Raw genomic sequence first — 24,945 nt, 5'->3', positions numbered from 1 at the left:
AAGAACGTGTGGTTTGAAGAACTCCAAGGAATACGATATTCCTCTTATTATATTATTAAGTATCTGTTCCAGATAAGTCACACGGCTGTTGTACACTATGACCCTATTGTGACCGTAACATTACCGTTATGTGACTCATTAATTGGCGTTTTTTCTTCAACTTTACTTAAAAAAGGTTATGGGGATTTGATGGCTCAGACAACTCTGGAAAGAACGTATGTATACATTATTCAGTCTTGTATCAATGTTAAATACGCGTTTAAATGTCATACATATGTAAATGTTAAGTTTTCTCATCCAAATATACACATGTGTATTAAAAGTTTAAAACTATTAGAGTAATAGTCCTTAGTTTTAGATACATGAGATCATTTTTAATGCAACAAATATAGGATCTTCATCGCAATTTAGAACAGAAAGGAATGCAAAAGGTCACGGAGTACACAGTATACATGCTACAAACCTGAAACGTCAGACAAATACAAGTATTCGTTTAACCTTGGACTACTAGGCTTGTTTCTGTAGTTTCCAATGTATGATGCGGTTATGAAAAATAGGATAGTGTACTTAAATTGTAACCATCGGTAGAAGATCTTTGACCGCTTTGAACAGCGTTCAACCTTATACTTGTTATCCTTACATCTATTAGTAAAGCAAGATTTTATCTGAATGCATGAGCCTCACCAAAGCCAGAATAAACTTGAAAATATACAGAATAAAGAACCAATGTATAAAATATATTGAGGTACTAAACGAATATATACATACATAAAAATCCTGATTACCTATGCTTTTCAAACCGGAGCAACACAGTTTAATCATTTAAATAACGACCTATAAGTATCTTCCATCGCCGAGAGTGTAAGATAGGTTCATTCCGACACGACCGTAGGGTATTTTGCGGAAACGAGGTTTACCGAGTTTCCGCAAAACACCCTGCGCGAGGGTCTGGATGAACCTATCTTACACGAGCGGCTATGGTAGATGCTTTTTCTCCCACCTCAGTTAAACAAAATGAAGTAAAAATGTATTTTTTTGCTGGAACCCTTTGTCCTTAGTGAAAATAATTGCGTACGGATATGCGATAATCCGTGGTTGTCATGGATATTCGTGCAGTGATTCAGAGTATGTAAATGGTCTGATCGGTCTTTAAATTAACTAGCGTTCTAAATATTGCCACAAGACAAGGATTCCATGATGCGCTACAGACGACAGTCTTCAACAAGGGAGGTAATTACAATGTGGTGACCATTAAAAGAAGTTCCATACGGGCATTTTATCTTCGCCCGTTGGCAAGATAAGAATTTCTAGCACGGTTAATTTAATGGATCTACTTATCTGAGGTGGGAAAAATATACATCTTCATCTGCCACAGTTACATGTTAATCAGGAGGAATGAATTCGTTTTATGTTCAGCTGCTAGAAAGGTCTTCCTAGTCTCAAATATTCTTTAATAATAATTTATATCCAAATATTATATACATTATATTGATTACTTTTAGGACCGTAACATTTATCGCTATTCGAACTATCTATCAAGAAAATATATTTGTTCGCTATGAAAAAATTTGAAATGAATATTTAGACTGGAATTTAAATTACCAAACCAAACGAAATGTTAAATGAATCATGTAACAGTGTTTAGAAATAAAATAAATCAACCACGGAATGTCTGTTGCATTCATCTACAGAGATTTATTTCCACTTTGAAAGGAAATTATTTTATTTGCAAACGCACTAAACTTCCTGTAATGCAACAGTCAATTGTAACCACGGCCCCCAGGTCCGGGGGTATACCGTGTAAATGGGCTGTGTTTTTACCTTCTCGGTGGCCCCGCAGTGCCGGATGAATGCGGTGGTTTTGTCTTCGTGCCAAATATAGCAGAGTATGGGCCTTACCTAGGGTCCCTGGTGTGCGGGGGCATTTAGCGAGGATTTTATCAAGAGTTCGTCCCCGCATGTCGGCGATTTACCCGGGCTTGCCTTGACTGAAAATCAAAGTCCCCGTTATTCCCAGGACCTTGGAGGGAACGAGGTTACAACTGAGTCGTGCATAATATCTGAAAGTACACCTTGTTAGATTCACGCCATATTTTAAATCAAACTATTTAAAATCGCATTTAACTGCTGGGTTGTGATTTGAACCGTTGCGTTATTATTTTGAAAATCAAACAGTCTACAGTTGGATACTGAAATTGTCGACAAACATAACTTGTATTCCTTTTATTTTTAATGAAATAATCAGAATGTCATTAGCAACTATATCATAATCGAAGACAAAATCCGAATTATCGTCAAATAGCCTGTATTTTGCTATTCCTTACAGAAAACAAACTACGTAGGTGAAGTGAATTAACTCAAAAGTCTGGTGATCATCTATCATTTCATAGTAATAAAGAGATAAAGAATGTGGTATTTGTCAATTCATTACAGAAAACAAACTGCGTAGGTGAAGTGAATTAACTCAACAGTCTGGTGATCATATATATCATTTCATAGTAATAAAGAGAAAATGAATATGGTACTAAAATTAAACAGAAATGATGTAAACAAACCAATATAAGATAAGCAAATGATAATTCAATGGTAAGCCTTCATAGATAACATATCCCTTTTACAGTACCCGCTATTACATTAGAATAAGATTTCAGCAACTTCTTGTTTCATCTTACAACGATCCGCCCAAGAATTTAAAGCTGAACTCTCACAGATTGAACATTTTGACAGCTTTTTTATTGTTTGCCTTGAAACCAGCCAATTTTTGCGAAAATGCATGGAAACCAGTTATATAAGACTGGTGACAAAACATTAGATCGCAGACTATTATATTTAAGTTCAAAAATTGATGTTTTATGCATTTTTCTTAACCCGGTATTAACGGTTTAAGCCATGAAACATAAATTTTCGTACGGAAATAGAAAATTTGCGATCTGATTTTTTCTCAGCAATCTTTTATCGTTGGTTTGCAGATATTAAGGCAAACTTTTGCTCCTTTCCAAGACAAAAAATAAAAAAGTTGTAAAAACGGTATATCTGTGAGAGTGCAGCTTTAAAGCATAAATTGCATGTTTAACGCATACTTTTAAACTAAATAAGTCTTATAACAAGAAATTACAACAGGTACTTTCAACGAATTCGGTAGGTATTTTCTTAACTTACTTGCTGTTTAGATAAGTGGAACTTGATATAACCGGACTGTTGGAGTTTAAATAAAGGAACGCTTAAATTAAATTAGCAGCAAACGAATAATAAGTTCAAATAACAATGTTGGCAACATGACTAATGTCGCGGGGTCAATTTGCCCTGCTCTATATGTTTGTGTTAGTGTCATATGTCTACATGTATGTTTATCCAGTACACGTACTTTCCAAGTCCATCTTTCTTGTGATAATCCATTTTCCTATTCTTCCATTCCTTTCAGTCATTCCTATCATTCACTAATTCATATACTAATTTCACTTTCATTTTCGCTTTCACTTTCTATATTTATTAAAGTAGTTCGCCTCGTGCACAGCTGGTGGCGGTATTTTTCCTCGTGCACAGCGCACTCATATTTTGTCGATGGAGACGTAAACATCGTTGGATAAATTTGGAAACTTTATTGTTTCATTTCTTTATAAAAGTGTATTTGGATAATTCCAGTCGCCCTGAGAGACGAACCATTTTCATTCGCGACATTGGTGGCCAGTGTAGCTTTTGGGTTTCGGCTTGGGGTCATAATCCAGCTCATTCTGCACGGTTTGGTCGTTTCGTCGAGCGCGGTCACATGACTACACACGTGATCAGGCACATGGCGAGCACATGTTATAGGTCTTCCGGGACGAGACCGGGAACCAGTGGTCAACAGTGAATGGTTGTAAACATCCGGTTTTAAATTGACAGACGATTTTGGTGACATTTCGTCTTATTTATATTTCATTTGACACTTATATAATAAGTGCGTGGTTGTGTTTGATATATATACGTGTCTTGTGAGAATATTGACACCATTTAGTACATTATTTCATTGGAAGTGAAACTTAGACTATTTAAATAGCAGTTTCCTTGATTTGACAGCTGATTAAATCAACATAAGCATTTCATCGGTGACATTCTACATTGATCAACATTACACATTGGGACTTCAGACTTCATACTACATGGACAATTTATTTAGTGTTTTGAATATTTAATTAATTAATTTTGATATTTTGATTGATTGCTTTATGAATTTATTTTTCAATTGTTTAAATTTTTGATGTAATGTTTCAGATAGTATTTTGAGTGAACATACCTGGGCACAGCACAGCATGCAGCTCTTACACATCCTGTTGCAGTTGTAGCATAACAAAGGTGTTGGTGAGCAATTAACATCGCATTACATTCATTTACTTAACAACTTATTGATAATATAAAGGCATTTGATTGACTTGAATAAATCCATTCTTCTCTTTCTTTCTACAAGTCCCTTGTGTCTGTTTTTCACTTTGTCTTTGAGTCCACCGGTATATTATACCCCTATTATACCCCTGTGTTACTTATATATTTTGTAAAAAAAAAAAAAAAAAAAAAAAAAAGCATAAATCTTGGTCAGATTTACTAGGTTCTTTTTGTCTTACTTCATACAGATAGACACATAGTTGTTTAGCTTTTAGCAAAGTTTAGTGTTTACACTGTGTACGTAGAGGAGAGATTGCAGTTGAACATAGTAGTAGTAATGTATGTAGTATCTAGGTCTCTTTAGTAGTCATTTTTATTGCCATATTTTTCTAGTTTCTGAATACTGATCTTTTATTTTGAAAATACAAGAACAGTATTATTTTGAGAGCGCTCTCATAGAAGGTATTATGAAGGTTTTGAAGTTAATTAAATGAAATAATTTTTCATTTAATTAATTCAATTTACAGTATAATTTAAGTTTGCAAATCTGGTTATTTAACTATACAGTATACTGCACACAGTTGGTCATCTTCATAGTGATACATATATTCATTGACATAATAGTTTTACACATTTATCTAGTGATAAACATTGTCAAACCATTTGATAACATCAATAAAAAACAGTGTTGATTTTAAACACTTAAAATTCTCAATTCAATATAACTACCATTATTTAAATTCATTCAAACTCATTGTCATATATGTACCCAGTTTGAATAGATTCCAATTTTCTTGTTCATACAACTTAAACATTTGTAAATATTCATTCAGTTGTTGATACAATGGACACTACTGGTGAGATCACTGGGATCCAAGATGAGGAGCTGAATTATTTTGCAGAGCAGCTACGAAAATCAGGGAGGTACAGGGTATTTGAAACTTCTAGCTCTCCACGTTTTGATGCAGACACAACTCGTGTCCTTACGCCAACTCCTAAAAAAGTTGTGCGTCAGTTGCGACAGTTTGATTTTGATACGGAGTCAGCTGGAGGAGCTCGCCAGAAACTTCTTTCATTTTCTCCTAACAACCCATTTCTGGGTGACAAGCCTAAACCAGTGGTTGCTGTTGTTCAGTCTTCATTTCAACCACCAGTTACTCGCTCAGATCCTGTTTTTGATCCTTTTGATTCACTGAAGTTTACGAACGATCGCAAAGATAGCGCATTCAAGGTTCCAAAACTTGTTGAGTTTTCTGGTGAGAAACCAGATGAATTTGACCTTTGGCTTTATGACTTGAAGTGTTTGTTGCGTAGTCAGGTTTATTCTACACCAATTATTCTTGAAGCCATTCGAAAGAGTCTTAAGGGTAGGGCTCGTTTGGTACTTTTACATGTTGGCGAGTCAGCCACTGTAGAAGATATTGTTGATGAACTGGAGGCTGTCTATGGTAATATTCACTCCAGTGAGAAACTCAAAGAGAAGTTTTATAATGCAAGGCAGGGAGCTGGTGAGTCGGTTGCTGAGTATAGTCTTCGTTTAGAGCAGATCTTGTCTAACATCACCCTTGATTCAGCAACAAAAGATGAAATGCTGCGAAACAGATTGTGGGCTGGGTTACGTAACTCTGAGCTGCACAACATGTCTCGATATAAATACAAGACTGCTCTTGGTTTTAACAAATTCCGCAAAGAGCTACGTCAGATGGAGTTGGACATGCAGCCAAAGCAACAGATTGTTGAGCCTGCTGTCCAGCAAATGAATGTAGTCGAGAGCAGATTGTTGCAGCAGATGCAAGATATGACTGCTCAGTTCAAGTTGTTAAACACTAGGGTGTCTAATATAGAGAAAGACTTCAGTGTCATCAAGAAGGGACAGAATCAGCCCAATACAAACAGAAATGCCCCAGCTTCTCCCGTCAATGAGAATAAGCCTGTGGTGGGTTTAAACAAGAACGGACCTTCATCGAAAGGGAGCCGATAGGAGGTCCAGTGCCCATTCACACAGCGCCCTTGATTGGTAGACCGAATGAGACGACTGTTCTTTTGAATGGCACATCCTGTTCTGCCTTGCTTGACACGGGTTCAATGGTTACTACTCTAAGCCAACGTTTTTATAGCTCTCTTTACCCTAGGCCTACACTTTATAGTCTAAAAGATTTTGAACTTGATATTTCTGGTGCAAATGATGCGAAGGTTCCATATTGTGGATACTGTTTGATTGATATGACATTTCCGTCGCTGGATATTGTTCCTGTTTCTGTACCGGTACTAATCATACCTGACACAGCTTATTCATCCAGTGTTCCTATGCTGGTAGGCACCAATGTTATCAATTATGTCAAGTCATCTTCACAATTACAGCATATGCCTCCTGTATGGCAAGATGTATTGTCTTCCTTGACAACAGTTAACAAACTTTCTGTGAAGGCATTTTCAAAGAAACCAATCATAATTCGGCCGAATGAGACTAAGACAGTTACCGGTTTGGTCAGAGGAGTGGGAGATTTTACTGATGGCATGACAGACACTGACGAGCGGTCACAAGGATTGAGTGTTAGCCCCAGAGTTGTTCGGGTTAATCCAAACACGTCGTTCAGTAAGATTCCTGTTAGAATTTGCAATCTCTCTGTTAAGACTTTATCTATCATTCCTAAGTCTGTCATTTGCTCTCTTCATGAGGTCGACGTTGTTAGGAAGGTTGATCCCTCGGAGGGTTCCATTCCCAAAACACGTAACGCTGATAAGACTCTTGAAGAGCTAGGCATTTGTGTCCCCAGCGGTACATTGACACATGGTGAGCAGGAACAGGCCAGAACTTTTCTTCCTCGGTGGAAACACTTGTTTTCAACAGACATTACTGACTTGGGTTGTACGTCTTTGGTTCAGCATGAGATTAACCTTACAGATTCAACTCCATTCAAAGAGCCATATAGACGGATTCCACCTGGGATGTTTGAAGAGGTGAGGGAGCATTTGCGTGAGATGTTAGATGCAGGAGCTATTCGAGAATCTAAATCTCCTTTCTCTTCCAATGTGGTTCTCGTTAGAAAGAAGGATAAGTCTTTGCGTTTCTGTATTGACTTCCGGCGCCTTAATAGTAAAACTATTAAGGATGCATACGCTCTTCCTCGTATTGATGAGACAATTGACGCTCTCGCTGGCTCCAAGTATTTCAGTAAGCTTGACTTACGTTCCGGCTATTGGCAGGTTGCCATGAAAGAGGCTGATAAGCCCAAGACTGCTTTTTCTGTGGGGCCTCTCGGCTTCTTTGAGTGTAACAGGATGGCCTTTGGTTTAACCAACGCCCCAGCCACATTTCAGCGGCTCATGGAACGTAGCATGGGAGAACTGCACTTGAAGGAGTGTCTCATCTACTTAGATGATATAATCATATTTAGTGATTCTCTTGATAGTCATTTCAGACGTCTTGAATCTGTCTTTCAGCGCTTGGAGTCTGCTGGATTGAAACTGAAAGGGAGTAAGTGCGAGTTCTTTCAGCGAGAGGTGAAGTACTTGGGTCATGTTGTGAGTGAGTATGGAGTGCAGACAGATCCTGAGAAGATTGAAGTATTGAGGAGGTGGAAGGTGCCCTCTAATCTGAAGGAGTTGAGGAGTTTTCTCGGGTTTGCGGGGTATTACAGGCGGTTCATTCCCCAATTTGCCCATCTCGCCAAACCACTCAACGATTTGCTTGTTGAGGACAAGAAGGAGAAGAAGAAAAGCAGAGAACGTCAGCCTTTGGAGTGGGGTGAAATCCATCAGAAGGCATTTGAGATCATTATCGATCGTTTGTGTTCGGCTCCTGTTCTTACATATGCAGACTTCTCTAAGCCATTTATTCTCAACATTGATGCAAGCAGTGTTGGTCTTGGAGCTGTTCTATATCAGAAAGTTGACGGGGTTGAAAAGGTCGTCGCATATGCGTCTCGTGGGTTACGCGGTGGTGAACGCAACTACCCGGCTCATAAGCTTGAGTTCTTGTCACTCAAATGGGCTGTCGTGGACAAATTTTACGATTACCTTTATGGAAATGAATTTTGCGTTCGCACCGACAATAACCCCTTGACCTATGCGTTCAAATCAGCGAAACTTGACGCTTTGTCACACAGATGGTTAGCAGCGTTGTCAGCCTTCAATTTCAATATTGTCTACCGTTCAGGAAAAGAGAATATAGATGCAGATATTCTTTCCCGTCTTCCTGGTGTTTCGCGGAGTGAGGAGAACGTTATGTTCCCGGACGTCATCAAAGCTTTGTTTGATTACCATCTAGTGAGAGTTTGTCCTATTATTGAGTGTTTGTCATTCTCACAAACGGCAGCTCAGACACCAAGGGACGAGGTTGATCTTGACACTCCATTAGCTGATATTGATTGGAAAGTTGAACAGGCTCGGGATAGAGCTATCAGTAGGGTGGAAGAGATTTTGAAGTCAAGTTCTAGACTGACTCGGCGCCAGATGTGCTTAGAAGATGAGTCAGTCAGGAAGTTGCTGAGGGAGCGGAACATGTTATTCTTTCGGGATGGTTTGTTGTACCGTCATGGTATGTCAAATGGTCATCCTGTAGACCAGTTGGTTGTTCCAGACGTCTTTTACGATATTATATTTGCGGGTCTTCATGATGAGGCAGGTCACCAGGGCAAAGAACGTACACTTTCTTTGATAAAATCTCGATTCTTTTGGCCAGGTCTCGACTCGTTTGTTGAAACACGTATCAGGCTCTGTGAGAGGTGCATTTGTCGTAAGACAAGAGAAAAGGTCTCTGCAGAATTGGTTTCCATCGAAACCACGTACCCTCTCGAACTTGTATGCATTGACTTTCTTACCTTAGATATGTCCAAAGGAGGATTTGAGAAAGTGTTGGTCATCACAGACCATTTCACTCGGTATGCGCAGGCCATACCAATGAGAAATGAAACAGCTCGGTCCACTGCCAAAGCGCTATTTGAGCAGTTCATTGTACATTACGGGTTCCCAAGTCGTCTACATAGTGACCAGGGACGCAACTTTGAGAGTGCTATTATAAGGGAACTTTGCGACATTGCAAAGGTCGAGAAAAGTCGTACGACCCCGTATCACCCACAATGCAACGGCATGGCCGAACGTTTCAATCAAACACTTATGAACATGATTGGGACACTCGATGATGAGAGAAAACAGAACTGGAAAGCCCACTTACCAACATTGGTACACGCTTACAATGCTACTCGGCATGAGAGTACCGGCATGACGCCATACTTTTTGATGTTCGGGAGACATCCGAGACTAGCTATAGATGCGTTCTTGGGCATTGAGCCAGATTTTTCTTCTTCAGATAGGTCAAGTTTCATTCAGGGTATTCAGGAGCGTCTTGAGTTTGCCTACAAAGCTGCGACTCGCGAGGCTCGACGCCAAGCACGTCGTCACAAGAGACGTTACGATACAAGAGTACGGGAAGCGAAAGTAGCGGTTGGCGATAAGGTTCTTGTCAAGATGGTTGGTATCAGGGGTCGCCACAAGCTTGCGGATCGGTGGTGCAGGGACGTGTATGTCGTCATCAGTCAGCCGAATCCTGATATCCCCGTCTTTCGAGTGAGGAAAGAGTTTGCTAGAGGTCCAGTGCGAACCCTTCACAGGAACCTTATCCTGCCTTTGTCTGGCATTCCACTTCTTGCACCTCTTCGTTCCCCTGATTCAAGGGATCTGTCTGGCCTCGATGTAACCGACGATACAGATTGTTCTGGCAATATAAGTGAGGCTCAGCAAGCGTTACCGCAGAGTTCATTGTCACCTACTGCAGCTGTAGCTAATACTGCCGTTCAATGCGACAACTTACCGGATTTGACACAAGCGGATGTATTACCTAGTTTGTCAACGCCATCGCCAAGGTATGTGATACCACAGCGGAGGACGAGTCGCATCACTCAGCGCCCTACTTGGATGCAGAGTGACACGTGGGTCACATAGTCACCATTTACCGTTACACCAACAATGAAATAAAATAGTGACATCAAAGGATTCACATCATTTACAATACGAGTTTTTTGTGCGGATTGAGATTTTTTTAATACACTTGAAGAAATTTTGGTAAAATCTTCTGACAAGATTTTCCGTGATGTTTTTATACAACTTTTGTGCCAGTTGTATAATATATGATGAAAACATAATGTGCATCATTCTGTTTAAGACATTGAGCATGTCTCAATTCAGACTACGCCATAAAGGCAGGGTCTGGTATTGCATGGAAATAGGCCTATTTCAGTTGTTGTTTTTTTGTATGATTATTTAGTTTGTATGTATATGTGTAGCTAGTGTTTAACAGTGCACTTAAGTATAGAATGTAGTAGTAGTTACTGTATGGAATGTTAAGGTATTCATTTAGCTTGCAGTTGCTAATTACGGTAAACCTAACTAGACAAGCTTGTGCTCTGACAGCATTTGTTTTCATGTTAGTAACTATGGACAGTAAACTATGTACTGAATTTGAAATGTCGGGACGCCATTTACCCGAAGGGGGGAGGGTGTCGCGGGGTCAATTTGCCCTGCTCTATATGTTTGTGTTAGTGTCTTATGTCTACATGTATGTTTATCCAGTACACGTACTTTCCAAGTCCATCTTTCTTGTGATAATCCATTTTCCTATTCTTCCATTCCTTTCAGTCATTCCTATCATTCACTAATTCATATACTAATTTCACTTTCATTTTCGCTTTCACTTTCTATATTTATTAAAGTAGTTCGCCTCGTGCACAGCTGGTGGCGGTATTTTTCCTCGTGCACAGCGCACTCATATTTTGTCGATGGAGACGTAAACATCGTTGGATAAATTTGGAAACTTTATTGTTTCATTTCTTTATAAAAGTGTATTTGGATAATTCCAGTCGCCCTGAGAGACGAACCATTTTCATTCGCGACACTAACAATAATATATGTGCTTGTGAAAGAAAATGGCCTGTTTTGCATTGCGAGTAAAGTGTATATAGAAAGAGGAAGTATAAAACAAATGGAATTACGCGTTGTGCCATGTATCTGCATGTTATTATCAAATCGTAAAGGACTGGAGGATTTAACCAAAAAAGAAAGTAAAGTGGAATGTCGTGGTTTTCAAATATAATTTCCATTTTTACGTCCAGATTCCGAATCGACGACAAGAAAGATGAAAGGAATTCCGACATGTCTCTTGTAAGTACACATTCTAATCACTCTAGTGAAAAAAACTTTATATCATGACACAAATTGATATACACATGTATGTACATATATACATGTATCTTATACAGGTAAGGATTTAGTAGCAGTTCATTCCTATGAACTTCCTACATTAATTCATACTAGTTTTAAGTGGTGAGACGGTGAGAGTGGTCTAATAGTATAGGTGTCCGCCTTTGAACCAAACGGTTGTGGATTCGATAATACAAGGGGTACTTTCTCCTGGCCTCTCAAAGTGGATCCAGCTCTGATTTGTACCCAGGCAACGGACTAGAGAGTGCTTCTGTAAGCTACCAGCTATCGTCACAATCACGTTAAAAAAAGCAACTATCACTGCGGAATCTTGAATATACGGGCGTGTTCGGACCCGTACACCCAACGTGTACGGGACCCTTACACGAATACGTAAACGGAACACCACGTGTACGGACTACCGTATATCCATCCACGTACCCGTGGATATACGGAGTTATCAACGTATATACATGTTTTTGTTTCTTTCACGTATTTTTGAAGAAATACATACTTTAAGCATTGCATTTTTGTCAAATATATATATGTATGGATGTACGGAGCCCGTACACTCGCATGTTCGGGATGGATATACGGACCCCGTACATGCAACGTGTACGGGATGAATATACGGACCCCGTACATCCAACGTATACTGGATGGATATACGGACCCCGTACATGTAACGTGTACGGAATGAACATACGGACCCCGTACATGCAACGTGTACGGGATGGATATACGGACCCCGTACATGCAACGTGTACGGGATGAATATACGGAGCCCGTATACGCAACGTGTACGTGATGAATATACGGAGCCCGTATACGCAACGTGTACGGGATGGAAACACGCAACGTGCACGGGATGGATATACGGACCCGTACACGCAACATGTACGGGATTGGAATACGGACCCCGTACACGGATGAATGTACGGACCGTATACGAGCAGGGCCTAGGTAGGGTTTGACCGTGTTAGACACGGATGATAAGAAATAACAAATACATGCTGTTTTTTATAAAACATTATTTTTAGACATAGGAAAAACTACTATTTTTATAAAATCATAAGATTTAAAAATATCATGTTTGAGTAATCAATTTTAAATGTCATTCTAGATCTGCCTTAACATAATCATTTCATTGTGGCATTTGCTCAAACAAACATCAAGAAAACATTACACAACTAATATGAGTTCTATTCTGCGATTTCTTGGCTTCATGCATTAGGTCAAATTGCGCTCGGACATCAGGTCACTGAAAAAAGTAATTATTCAGACACAGCAAGCTTATGGCTTACAGACATTTGAAATGCAGATTTGATATAATACTCGAATTATAAATACCAATGGACGGTTCAGAGACATAATAACTAACTAACAATCGAAGTCCCATCAAAAAGTAAATAACAATTATATCTTATAATATGCTAGCTCGTAGTCTTACCTCATTATTGTGGGGTATTCTTCCTTGTTGCTATTTGGCTCATGTAATGACACAGATGATATCGATCCTAGCGCTTTCTGCATCCCGCTGTTACGATTGGCTATTGAGTATACGCTCTTGATTGGTTAAATGACCAGCAGCTGAATATTGGCTGAAACTTACGCATTTCTTGAAAATTTAAACTAAATATTAATTTTGTTTTATTTACTACTATTAATATTATTATTATTATTATTATTATTATTATTATTATTATTATTATTATTATTATTATTATTATCGTAAATTGAAATTATTATAGTCGCATAAATATGCATAGCAAAAAAGAAAAAAATGGCTAAAAGCGTTACTACTTACGCTTTAAGAAAAGTATAATTTTCGGCAGATTTCCAAAAATTGTCAAACTTAAGAGAGTGCAACATTAAAGATATGGCATCTTTATTGCAACTCCCTCATACCAACGGATGGGTTAGGGTCCGCTATTAATGAAAATAAAGTTAATAATGGGTAACAAACTATGGAAATGTAAGCTAACAATTAGAGCCGATTTAAATAAATTTAGGAATAGAAAAAATCTTGTTTGCTGCTTGTACACGCCAGTATATTCATCATGTACGGGAAACATTCCCGGGCCTAGCCGTGAATTTATCCACCAAGCATTGTCGAATTCAATTATTTTGTATCATATAGATGCCATTGTAGTTTCTTCAACGGCTGTTAAAACACATAAAAGCGTTTATATTTCTACAAAACGCAACTCCCGGTACTCTGCGAAACACGGAAAAAACGAATAAGTCAATGGTATATGTAATTACTGTTGATCGTATCATATATGCTGTCAAATGTAATACCACTCAGCATTGTCAAATCTTATTATTTTGTATCATAAAGATGTAGCTTTAATTTCATCAAAGGCTGTTAACCCCCCCCCCCCCCAAAAAAAAAAAAAAAAAAAAAAAAAACCTGTTTCTTTGCAAGTCAATGGAAAAAATGTTGTTCATATCATATTTGCTGTCAAATAAAATAACAATTAGCCTAATTGATTAAAGAATTCAAAACAATTTTAAAGCATGTGTGTACGGAAAAGAGTACATTTCCGTATATCCATAGTGTACGGGAAATATATAAGCCCGTATATTCATCGTGTACGGGAATGGTATAATCCCGTACTCTCAAAGTGTACGGAAGAGCATAAATTCCCGTACACTCGACTTGTTCGGAAACCATACATGTCCGTCCGCACAAGATATACGGAGATGTACGCTGCCGTACATTCATCGAACTATTTTTAGTTCTAGCCGTTAATCAACCCTACCAGCATTGTCGAATCACATTAATGTTTTTATCATAATTTCATCAAAGGCTGTTAGAACCCGAAAAGCATTACATTGCCTACACAACATGCCCCTTACTAACACATTGCTGTTTCTCTACTTAACACGGAAAAATGTATACAGGTCAATGGTTTAAATGTTGTTTATATCATATATGCTCTCAAAAAACACCAAATTACCTTACTTGATAACAAAATTCAAAACTATTTTATAACATGGGTGTACGGGAAAGAGTACTTTTCCGTACACTCAGCGTGTACGAGAACTAGTATATTTCCTACATTTATAATATACGGGAAGTGTACACGCCCGTATATTCATCGTGTACGGGAATGGTATAATCCCGTACACGATGAATATACGGAAGAACATAATTTCCCGTATTTTCAACATGTACGGAGACCGTACATGCCCGTACACTCAAGATGTACGGAGATGTACGGTGCCGTACATCCATCAAAATAGTTTAAGTACTTATCGTTAGTCAATCAACTCAGTATTGTCCAATTTATTTATTTGTTATCATTCAGACCTTTTTTTAATTTCATCAAAAGCTGTCGAAACCCATTAAAGCATTCAATTTTCTACAAAGGTGATTTTTACTGACACCATCCTGTTTTTCTACGTAACAGTGATTTTTTTAAGTCAATGGTATAAATGTCGTTCATATCATATATGCTATCAAAAAAACACCCTCAGACCTAAATTGATTACATAATTCTTTCTTTTTTATTATAAAACGGATGTACGGGTTAGTACACGCTCATACATCGAATCCCGTATACTCAAGATGTGCGAGTTTTATGAATATACGGGTCCAAACACACCAGTATATTCAACATCCCGTACACTTACCGTACTCGTTGGATGTACGGGTTTCAGTACATTCCCGTATATTAAACCATTTTCCGTAGTGTATGAGACCGTTATACAAAGTATGTCATAAAGGTTCATGTGCTACCCTCTATTACGTTTAGTATGGTCTATTCCAAAGAGCGCGTTGCCAAAGCTTTGTAGTATTAGTGTGTTAAGAATTCACTAGAATGCAACATTTCAGACAAAATATCTCTGTGCCGAAAACCTGACCTCAAGAGACATTGGAATCCTATATTGTGGAATGCCAATGTGGTTAGAGTACGCCACGGTCACCATCCCTCTTCTCTAGCGTCAAATTCTTGATCCGCCTCAGCTTATTGTCAAATAGACTCGATATCATTTATTTGGTAGGCCATTTTTACATACTATCCTGGAAATTGCTTTATACGATTCGATGCAAATTTCTCAATTTTTCTATTTTAAACAGTCGAAACCACTGCTGGTTGCAGCCATAGATTTCGGTACGACGTACTCGAGTTGGGCGTTCTCTTTGCTTAATGAATACGAAAGTGATCCAACACAGATGTCAGCAAAACAGTGGCAGGGACATGACTCGACGAAGGGTATGTAATGTCTTATTATATAACAAATCTAATGGGGTGCGTTTTAACAATGCATTTACTGCTAGACGGCGTTTTTTTATGAATGCAATCATTTACAGGCAGTTTCTTTTCAGTTATTTGAGTCCTTTCAGAGATAATTTTACATGACTTTGAGCCGCTGCATTAAATTTAAAATTTGATATTCATAAAAAAATAAGAAAGGAGATAAACTTATGACGAAATACAGACTTGGTTGAACATATCATTTTCATTAATTCCTCCATTACAGAGAGTGAACATAATCTAACTTAATCGTATTGTCTTTTGATTTAATTATTAAACGCACCTATACGTTATTTTGATAAGGACCAACAACGGTTTTGATACAGCCCGATGGAATAACCCTAGAGGCATTTGGCTTTGAGGCGGAGACAAGATATGCAGAACTGATAGATGAAGAAAAGCATGATTCGTACTACTTCTTTAAAAGATTTAAAATGAAATTGTGGGACAAGGCAAGTACATGTCCAGTGTAAGAGCGAAAACTTAATTTATGGAATTCATCCGCTTTCACATCATGTTGTTTGTACTTTTAAACCCAATTTACTGTGCTGAAATACATCAATATATTCATATTTCAGTTTGTGTGCCGTTCCAATATTTAAACATAAAGTTTATTTATTACTTGCTTTATAGAAATCGCCATACGTAAATAACTTGATCATGTTGATTACAATCAATATTTGGCAATACTTCGGTAAATTTGATATCAGGTGTTTTACCATTCAATGATTGTGTCATTTTTTTATCGTATTGAATAGAAGTTTGTGCACTCGTTTGGGTACAATAACTTGAAATGATTTTGTATACATTTGTAAAATATATCGATGAAACAAACACTGACATAAAATGCTGGTATTTCGCGTCAAAATGTCGGCCACATGGTTGATTGAAATAGCTGTATCTAAAAACAATAGTTTCAACACGAATCGAAAGCTATTGAAAAATTCTGATTTATAAAAATTTATTACTAAAGTCTTTCCAAGCAACTCGTTACAAACAAACTTCCTTTCTATATCAATTAGATGTACTCCCATTTTGTTTCAGAAAATCGAACGGGATATGCTTATTGAGGACGAAAACAGTCGTCATCTATCTGCAAAAACTGTGTTTGCACTAGCAATCAAGTAAGCCAAATAGTTGCACAGACATATTAAATATGTGCGCTTTTTTATCAAATAACACTGCAACATGTATATATGCATAAAAAGTTCACTTCTGTTAAGAATAAACGGTTGATATATGTCAATAATATACGGTCAATATATGTTAAGAATATACGGTTTATAACTGTCAAGCATTACAGTTTATATATGTCAAGAATATACGGTTTATAAATGTCAAATATTTACGGTTTATATATGTCAAGAATATACGGGGTATAACTGTCAAGTATTTATTGTTTATATATGTCAAGAATATACGGTTGATATATGTTAAATTATTCGGCTGATATATGTCAAGAATATACGGTTGATATCTGTTAAGAATATACGGTTGATATATGTAAAGAATATTCGGTTGATATATGTCAGGAATATACGGTTGATATATGTCAAGAATATATGGTTGATATATGTTATGATTATACGGTTAATATATGTTAAGAATAACTGGTGTATAACTGTCACGAATTGACAGCTTATATAGGTCAAGAATATATGGTTAATATATGTCAAGAATTGACGGTTTATGTCTGTTAACATTATTGAATATATAAATAATTTAAACAAAACACATTCTTCTTTTTTACTTGAAGATGGCTCAAGGACGACCTTTGGCGGGTTTCAAATGACAGAATTTCTGGCACAATACGAGAGAATGAGATACACTGGGTGTTGACTGTGCCAGCTATCTGGGATAATACTGCCAAACAGTTTATGAGAGAAGCCGCTAAACAGGTATTCAAAAGCCATAAACGATAAATAAACAAACGATAAAGAGCTTTTAACACAATGTGGGTATTTTTAGAACTGTTAATTGATTATTAGATACTCGATACAATGTGGTGTGCAGAGGACATGAAAGGAGAAATGTATTTATAAGCATTTGGTTTATAAAGGAAATGTAATATAAAGATTAAGTGAATATAGATCGCAGATACCCGGTATTCTTTAATTGATCAATTTTTAAACCATCTGATATATCGTCGTTCTTTATCTTTTTCGATACGGCATTGCGTTATAGTGTATGAATATATTGAATGATTAACAATCTAACATTATTATCAACTTAAAGCAATGCATTAATTTTTTAGGGAAAGTACAATGCGTGCAGAATTGTATCATGTTAAGTGGTTGTCACATTTACTAATTTGCGTTTTTCCTTAAGGCTGGTATCAAAGAAAAAAAGCTCACTGTTGCTCTTGAACCAGAAGCAGCGTCATTGTTTTGTCGCCATCTACCGGTCGAACGAAGCGGAAATGAAACGTCCCTCGGCAAACTGAAAGCTGGACAGAGATATCTGGTGTTGGATGCGGGAGGTATAACAGGCAGTTGCCATAAAAACAGTAGCCCCGGACCTGCACATACTGTTCCAACATGACTCAGAATCGTTTTCGTACAAACAAATGTGTCTTTTGTCTTAGCTGTGCCTTAATCCGTTCTAATATGAATCCTAGAGTAAATATTTATTTCTTCACTGCCCCAATTTTTCCTTGGCTTGCACTCAATTTGGAGAGATTACGAAACGCTACTTGAATATGAACGTATATGGGATAACTTCTTTTTAAAACCCATGTGTACAGTGTACAAATTTAAAACGTCTTTCCGATTACCAAAGGCCTGTGAACTTTAAACACAGGTTTAAGTAGGCTCGTACAAAGCGAGTTTTTATTTAAGCATAAATACAACAGTAATTGAATGTTTATAAGCGCGGGGAAAGCGTGTTTGTTTATGAAACTACACCAACAACTAGATATTCGTAAAAAATATGTTAGGCCAATTGCAATTTCTATATGTACTGGTAGCTTAACAAAGAGTTAAGCAATGCGAATAATAGTATGAAGTAACGTCGAGTATAAGTGAGGACATTATAGATACCTCTTCATTTATCAATATTTAACAAATATTGAAATGTACCGCACCTGATAATAAGGATTTAGCGGAACACTACATGCACGTACGGTTTTCGGTATAAGTAGATGTTGGCATTCAAAGTCATTTGTAAACCCTCTCTATTTACGCTAAGGGAAGGCTGCCCACAATACTTCTTCCTTTGTATTGTGTTGATGCCATTGCAGTTCGCCTTCCACAAGCATATTCATACCAATAGGATGTGCATAAAATATTAACATGTTTGCTAGATACAACGTGAATAAAAACACGTAACTGGATAACGTACCACTCAGGTAGATCGTACTCGTACAAGCAGGTTCAGTAACCCCTCTAATCAAATGGAGCATACATCAATTATCTAACGAGTACGAGAAAGAAACGAAGAGCAAAGAGTCTGTTAGCATAATATATGCACTGTTGAAATAAAATTAAAACATTTTTGCAGGAATAATAGCAGTGGTAATGGTAAAGATAGTAGAACAAGTTGTAGAAGCTAAAGTAATATTCACACTCGTTTTGCCTTTCCTTATATGCGAGCATGGTATTTCAGTTGTATGAAATTTCCATTTTTCACATATAACATATCTATAAAAACATTGAAAATTTAGAAATGCGGTTCATGTGTGTATAAATACATTTATCAATGCTCAGATATTCCCGAAGCCGTAACCTCACTTACCTTGAATTGATAAAATGTTTTCAATGCACGCAAAGCCATATAATCCTTCAGTAATAAATATAAATAACGAGTATAAGAATTGTTTTATTGATGTTGTTCATTTTCCTACTACTGTTCCTTTTGATGGTGGTTTCGTTTCAAGCATCCGACCAACAAATAAGTTAGTGCTTAGATAGCTCAATTAACCAGTAAGTTAAATTAAGAGATTCTTTCTTTCATCTCAAATAAACAACTTTATTGATTAGGTTTTTTATAGTTTTTTTTTATTTATGCTCTTAATTACAACTATAAAATCGGACGTACAATTACCAGTTGTGCAGTCCTTAAAGGCGAAAGTAACGTGTTTGTGAAACAAATTTTAGTATATTGTTTACATAGACTTGCTCTACATTAAAAACCCTTTAAAATGATATCCTTTTTCTTTGGGTCACTAGGCATCCAGAATTCGCAAATTTGTGTATACCTTAGAAATGACATTCATAGTGAAAACATAATGCCATGTTGTTATGTACATAAACTAGGAAGTATTCTTTACCTTGAGGTGGGACAATAGATATTACTGTCCATGAAGTGTTACAGTCGATGGACGTCAAGGAACTGTTTAAGGCGAGCGGTGGTGCGTGGGGTGGAACAAAGGTCGACGAAGCCTTCAAAGGTTTCATCAATGACATTGCAGGTAACATATTTGATGTATGTTTTTTTTTAAATAATGCATATGGCATTTTAGAATATACATTTTGATATTGAACAAGCATAAATCATCGTCAGGGATTCAAAATAAAGGTACCATTGAAGACAGTATTGTAATTTATTCAAAAAACGAAAAGTTTTTATTTTTTATTTTTTTGTATTTACGTATTTTGGTTTCATATAACCTCAAGGAGACATCCTTAAAGTCTAAATGCATTTGGTCAGTCTGTCTCGGAGATATTTTTTATTTTGTTATACATAATTGACGATTGACTTTATTGTCAATAAAAAAATCGATTCAAGAAATACTTTCCAAGAATAAATTCAAAAGGTTTCAACTCTAGACCCAAAACTTTGTTGCCATTTGATGTGTGATCAAGTTTAATAAAGCTCAGACGACAATTTTGATAGCATTTCGATAAAATGAATTGAAAAATTCTTAATATCTTTGTTTTTCAGTTCCTAAAACATTCAAAATATATTATTTTCATGTGCAGGTTTCGACGCCATGGGCGATTTAAAGCGAAAACATCTGGACGATTTCATTGACTTGTTTCGTCGATTCGAAAACAAGAAGCGGTCCATTTCACCTGACAAGGACAGCAAAACGGTTATTCCCCTTCCTCTGTCCCTTTGTTCCTTGATAGAGAATCGTCAGGGACGAGCCTTGTGTGACATCATCAAGAACACATCTTATGCCTCTTCGGTAAAACCTTTATACTTGTTATACTAGTGCATGGTATCGACCAATTTCGTCATAAAATTATTATTTTTTAAGATTAGAATGTTCTTTTTATTATGTACATATATGCAAGTCGTTATCATCCACGATCAGGCAATACATAGATATAACAATAAAAAAAGAAAAACAGTTTCCAATATTTACCAATACTTTTATTTTAGAAGTCTTTGATTTTCTTCACTCAAACATAGAAATATATATATACTAAACAAGAGTCAATGAAGCATGAATTCATGAATCTTTTTTACTGTTATTAGGTGTCAATGACAAACGAGAAGGTTAAGATCGACGCTAGCGTTGCCAGATGGTTTTTCGATACATCCGTTTCAAGCACTGTTGAGCACTTGAAGAACATTCTAAGCTCGCCAGTAAACAGGGGTGTAGAAGCTATTTTGGTGGTAGGTGGATTTTCCGAATCGCCTATGCTTCAACACGCCGTGGGCAAAGAGTTCGGAGCTCTGAAAAGAATTGTTCCACGGGAAGCAAGCCTGGCAGTACTGAAAGGGGCTGTAATATTTGGACACAACCCCAACGCTATCACAGAACGTATTAGCAAACTTACATACGGTGTTAAAACAACTCAGCTATTTGATAAAGCAAAACATGATCCAACAAAAAAAATATTCTACGACGGAGAAGCCAGATGCGATGATATTTTTTCTAAGCATGTAGAAATTGGACAAAAACTTAAGATTGGTCAGGCACAGTCTAAAGAGAGATATACTGTTTGTGAAATTAATCAAACATCGGCCGACTTTCCAATTTTCACCACATATCAAAAGGACCCCATGTATACCACAAATCCAGGGTGTACTCGTGTTGGCAAACTAAGTGTCCCTCTATCCGGCAGCGGATTAGACAGATGGGCCAGTGTAAGGTTCATCTTTGGAGGAACGGAAATAGACGTTGAGGCAACAGAAGAATCAACAGGAAAGGTTCATAACTTGAACATCGACTTCCTGGTGTAAACTTAACGTTTTTTGTGTTGATTGTAATTTGAGTTTTTAATAGGAAGTTGAAGTAACTATGTTATGAAGTATAAATTGTGTGTTTCACAGACTGTATTGCTGACGTGTTTCGAAGGTGTTTCAGGTTTCATATTAAAATATGAAGGAAACGTGTAATTTAGATATCGCAACTGTCACTCAAAAATTTAAATTGACTTTTAAGCAAACCCTAGAGTTCGATATTGCTTAGACAATATAGTGACATTTTAAAAATAAAGGAATCCATCTTAAACAATCTGAATGTTAGGTTTTTATTTGTTCAGTCAGATAAAAAAAAATTATATTGTTGTATTTACTTTTCAAAATGTAGTTCAGTGTTTCAGCGTATCTATTCCATTTTATTTTGTGTATATTATTCAAATGTTGCTTTAAAGTTTAGGTTTATTGTATATTAATAACTGATATTTACATAATGACTTTCTGCTACACATTTTATGTGTAAGTTTTTGTTATTCGAAATAAATGTATATGCATTTTTGTCACAACGCTATAATGCTCTGATAAATTTATTTTGAACCGGAGGCACGTAAACTATGCTGATGTATGTTTATCAAATTTATTATATGCTAATATCAGAGCATGTTATCCGTTACCGCTTTGCTTGAAGGATTTCTAACAATCAATTTAGAAAAAAATTGTGCTGTTGTTCAATTACTCTTGTTTGTGATTTTTGCTTTTGTGCTCTATTTCTTTGGCATTTACCCAGTGCCATTAAACGGGGTTTATGTTTTAAACATTTGGCTAATAAGCTTGTTTCTGTAGAATTTCACATAAGTACTGTAATGGAAGTCCGCACGGATGTGTGGCAATATTTACTTTTTGTATAATTGTTGTTAGGGTGAACGTTTTAATATAGGTAAATTCCTGTGATGTCGATGACTGTTCACAATTATGTGTATCTACTAACAAATAATCAGTATTAGTGTTTCTGTTCCCAATGTTAAGATAATCCATGCAGTATTTATAACACAAGGAATAATACAGCGACGTTTTTGAAACCAGTTTATGCACCAGTCATTTGTAACCACGGCCCCCAGGTCCAGCCAAGCCCGGGCAAAGTCTCCACCATGTGGGGTCAATCTGCTGGTAAAAAAAAACGCCAAATGCCCTGGTAAGGCCAATTTCCCGCTAAATTTGGCGTGAAGACAAAACCTCCGCAGTCACCCTGCACTGCGGGGCCACCTGGAAAGTAAATACACGGCCCATTTCCCCGGCTATTCCCGGTATACCCTCGGACCTGGGGGGGGGGGGGCGTGGTAACAATTGACTGGTGCATTACACTATAAAGTTATGAAAAGTCCTCAATAATATCAACATTATTACTTATTCAACAATATAGATTGATGAATAGAGAGATTGATTTGAATTTACCAACACTGCCTTATAGAATGTTAGTCTGCATTGTTAATTTTTGTTCTTTATATTCCATTTATATAGAATGTTAATTGTTTTTAGTGTTTATTGTCGTACACTAGGCAGTTTTTTTGCAAGAAATAATATGTATTTAAAGGCATAGTATTAACATGTTCACAGTGATACATGACATTTTGATATGTGTAATGAGGTAAAAAAAATGCAATACAAAAAAAAAAAAAAAAAAAAAATAAATATTGTATGAAGTATTCAGCACGCACGCACCAATAACTGTCTAATTGCACTGCTTTGTTGTATTGGAAAGCTATTTAAAGCCATGTTAAATAATAGACTTCTAAAATACATGCATGTTAAAAAAGATGATACACATAGGTTTTCGACGGTAGACAATATGTTTGTATTAAAAATGCACATTTTTACTGACTTGTTCACGCAAAACGTTTTGTGTGCATGCAAAGACCTAAAAGCTGCTTGAAGAAGTTTGTAAAACTAAAGATCATATTGCGAAACAATCAACACAATCTATGTTTTCTTTAATCAAAAAGCAAACCAATTATGTTTATCTACTGACTGAAAAATAGTTCTTTTAAAACAAAAACATTTTGTTTGTTTTAAAAAAAAGGTTTGGCTATAGTTGTAATTATATATAAAACAATATGAAAAAATGAAACATGTACAAATAATGTAAAAAGTAACCCGCTAGATTGTATGGTTTATAGAAAAAGGTATAAAATCATTACAAATAGATATCGATACACACAAATGATAAGTTCTTGGTCAAAGCTTATAATCCCATCTTTTACATAACTTCCAGTGTCTGAGTTGAATGCGATATTTAGAAAATATATGTGTATGATAACAAAATTAGAAGGAATAAACTCCAATGGATAAAACAAATCAGATCTATATTTATTAAATACGATATGATTTATATCAAAGAAAATCATAAATTTCCAAATACTGAATTGCTAAAGATGTGAATTACACTAGGTTTTAAATTTAACTATTTTGCTGAGTATAGAAAACAGATTTATTAAAAAACGATCATATCGGTCTACAAATGTATAATATTTCAAAAATATTTCAGAAAACCTGATAATAATAATATCAAATAAATTATAGAATGTAAATTTCTGAAGCATGTTGTTGTTAATTTTAGTTTGAGAAATGTAAAATTATGTGTTCTATCCTTGGTAAATATTTGATTGACTCTCATACTGGATTTCAGTAAGGTTGACATTTGTAATTATCTAAAAGTTACTCATAATTATGAAACATAAAATGTTTACTGATTTATTTTTTATGTTTTATGTTTATGTGTATAGTGTTTGCAATGCCTTAATGTGTGTATAAGTTCTCATGTTTGATCATGCATTTGTGACATGAGTTTAGATGAATAAAAGTGTAGATGTGCCGAACGTTTTATATACTGTCCATAAGTTCTATTTTGAAGGCTGTCAATAAAGTCATTTATTACATAAGTCCCGACCAATGTTGCCATAAAGCGAACATTAAAAAGGTGAAATTAGATTAGTGTACATACAGGTTAAAACAACACAACTTCAAAGTTAAATTTCCA

The 24,945-nt window shown here is 36.3% G+C and overlaps 1 protein-coding gene across 1 annotated transcript; it reads left to right on the top strand.

Moving 5' to 3' along the window:
* Positions 1-11,083: 11,083 nt before the first annotated feature.
* On the top strand, positions 11,084-24,780 carry LOC128230394 (heat shock 70 kDa protein 12A-like). The gene is made up of 9 exons (XM_052942655.1): positions 11,084-11,517; positions 15,644-15,779; positions 16,125-16,273; positions 16,866-16,945; positions 17,578-17,719; positions 18,150-18,300; positions 20,095-20,229; positions 20,741-20,949; positions 21,243-24,780. The coding sequence occupies exons 1-9, from the start codon at positions 11,428-11,430 to the stop codon at positions 21,951-21,953; spliced, it is 1,803 nt and encodes a 600-aa protein (XP_052798615.1). The 5' UTR covers positions 11,084-11,427; the 3' UTR covers positions 21,954-24,780.
* Positions 24,781-24,945: the final 165 nt, after the last annotated feature.

This window comes from Mya arenaria, chromosome 1 (assembly GCF_026914265.1).
Source record: "Mya arenaria isolate MELC-2E11 chromosome 1, ASM2691426v1".
Classification (NCBI taxonomy): domain Eukaryota; kingdom Metazoa; phylum Mollusca; class Bivalvia; order Myida; family Myidae; genus Mya; species Mya arenaria.
This window is presented reverse-complemented; position numbering and strand designations above follow the sequence as displayed.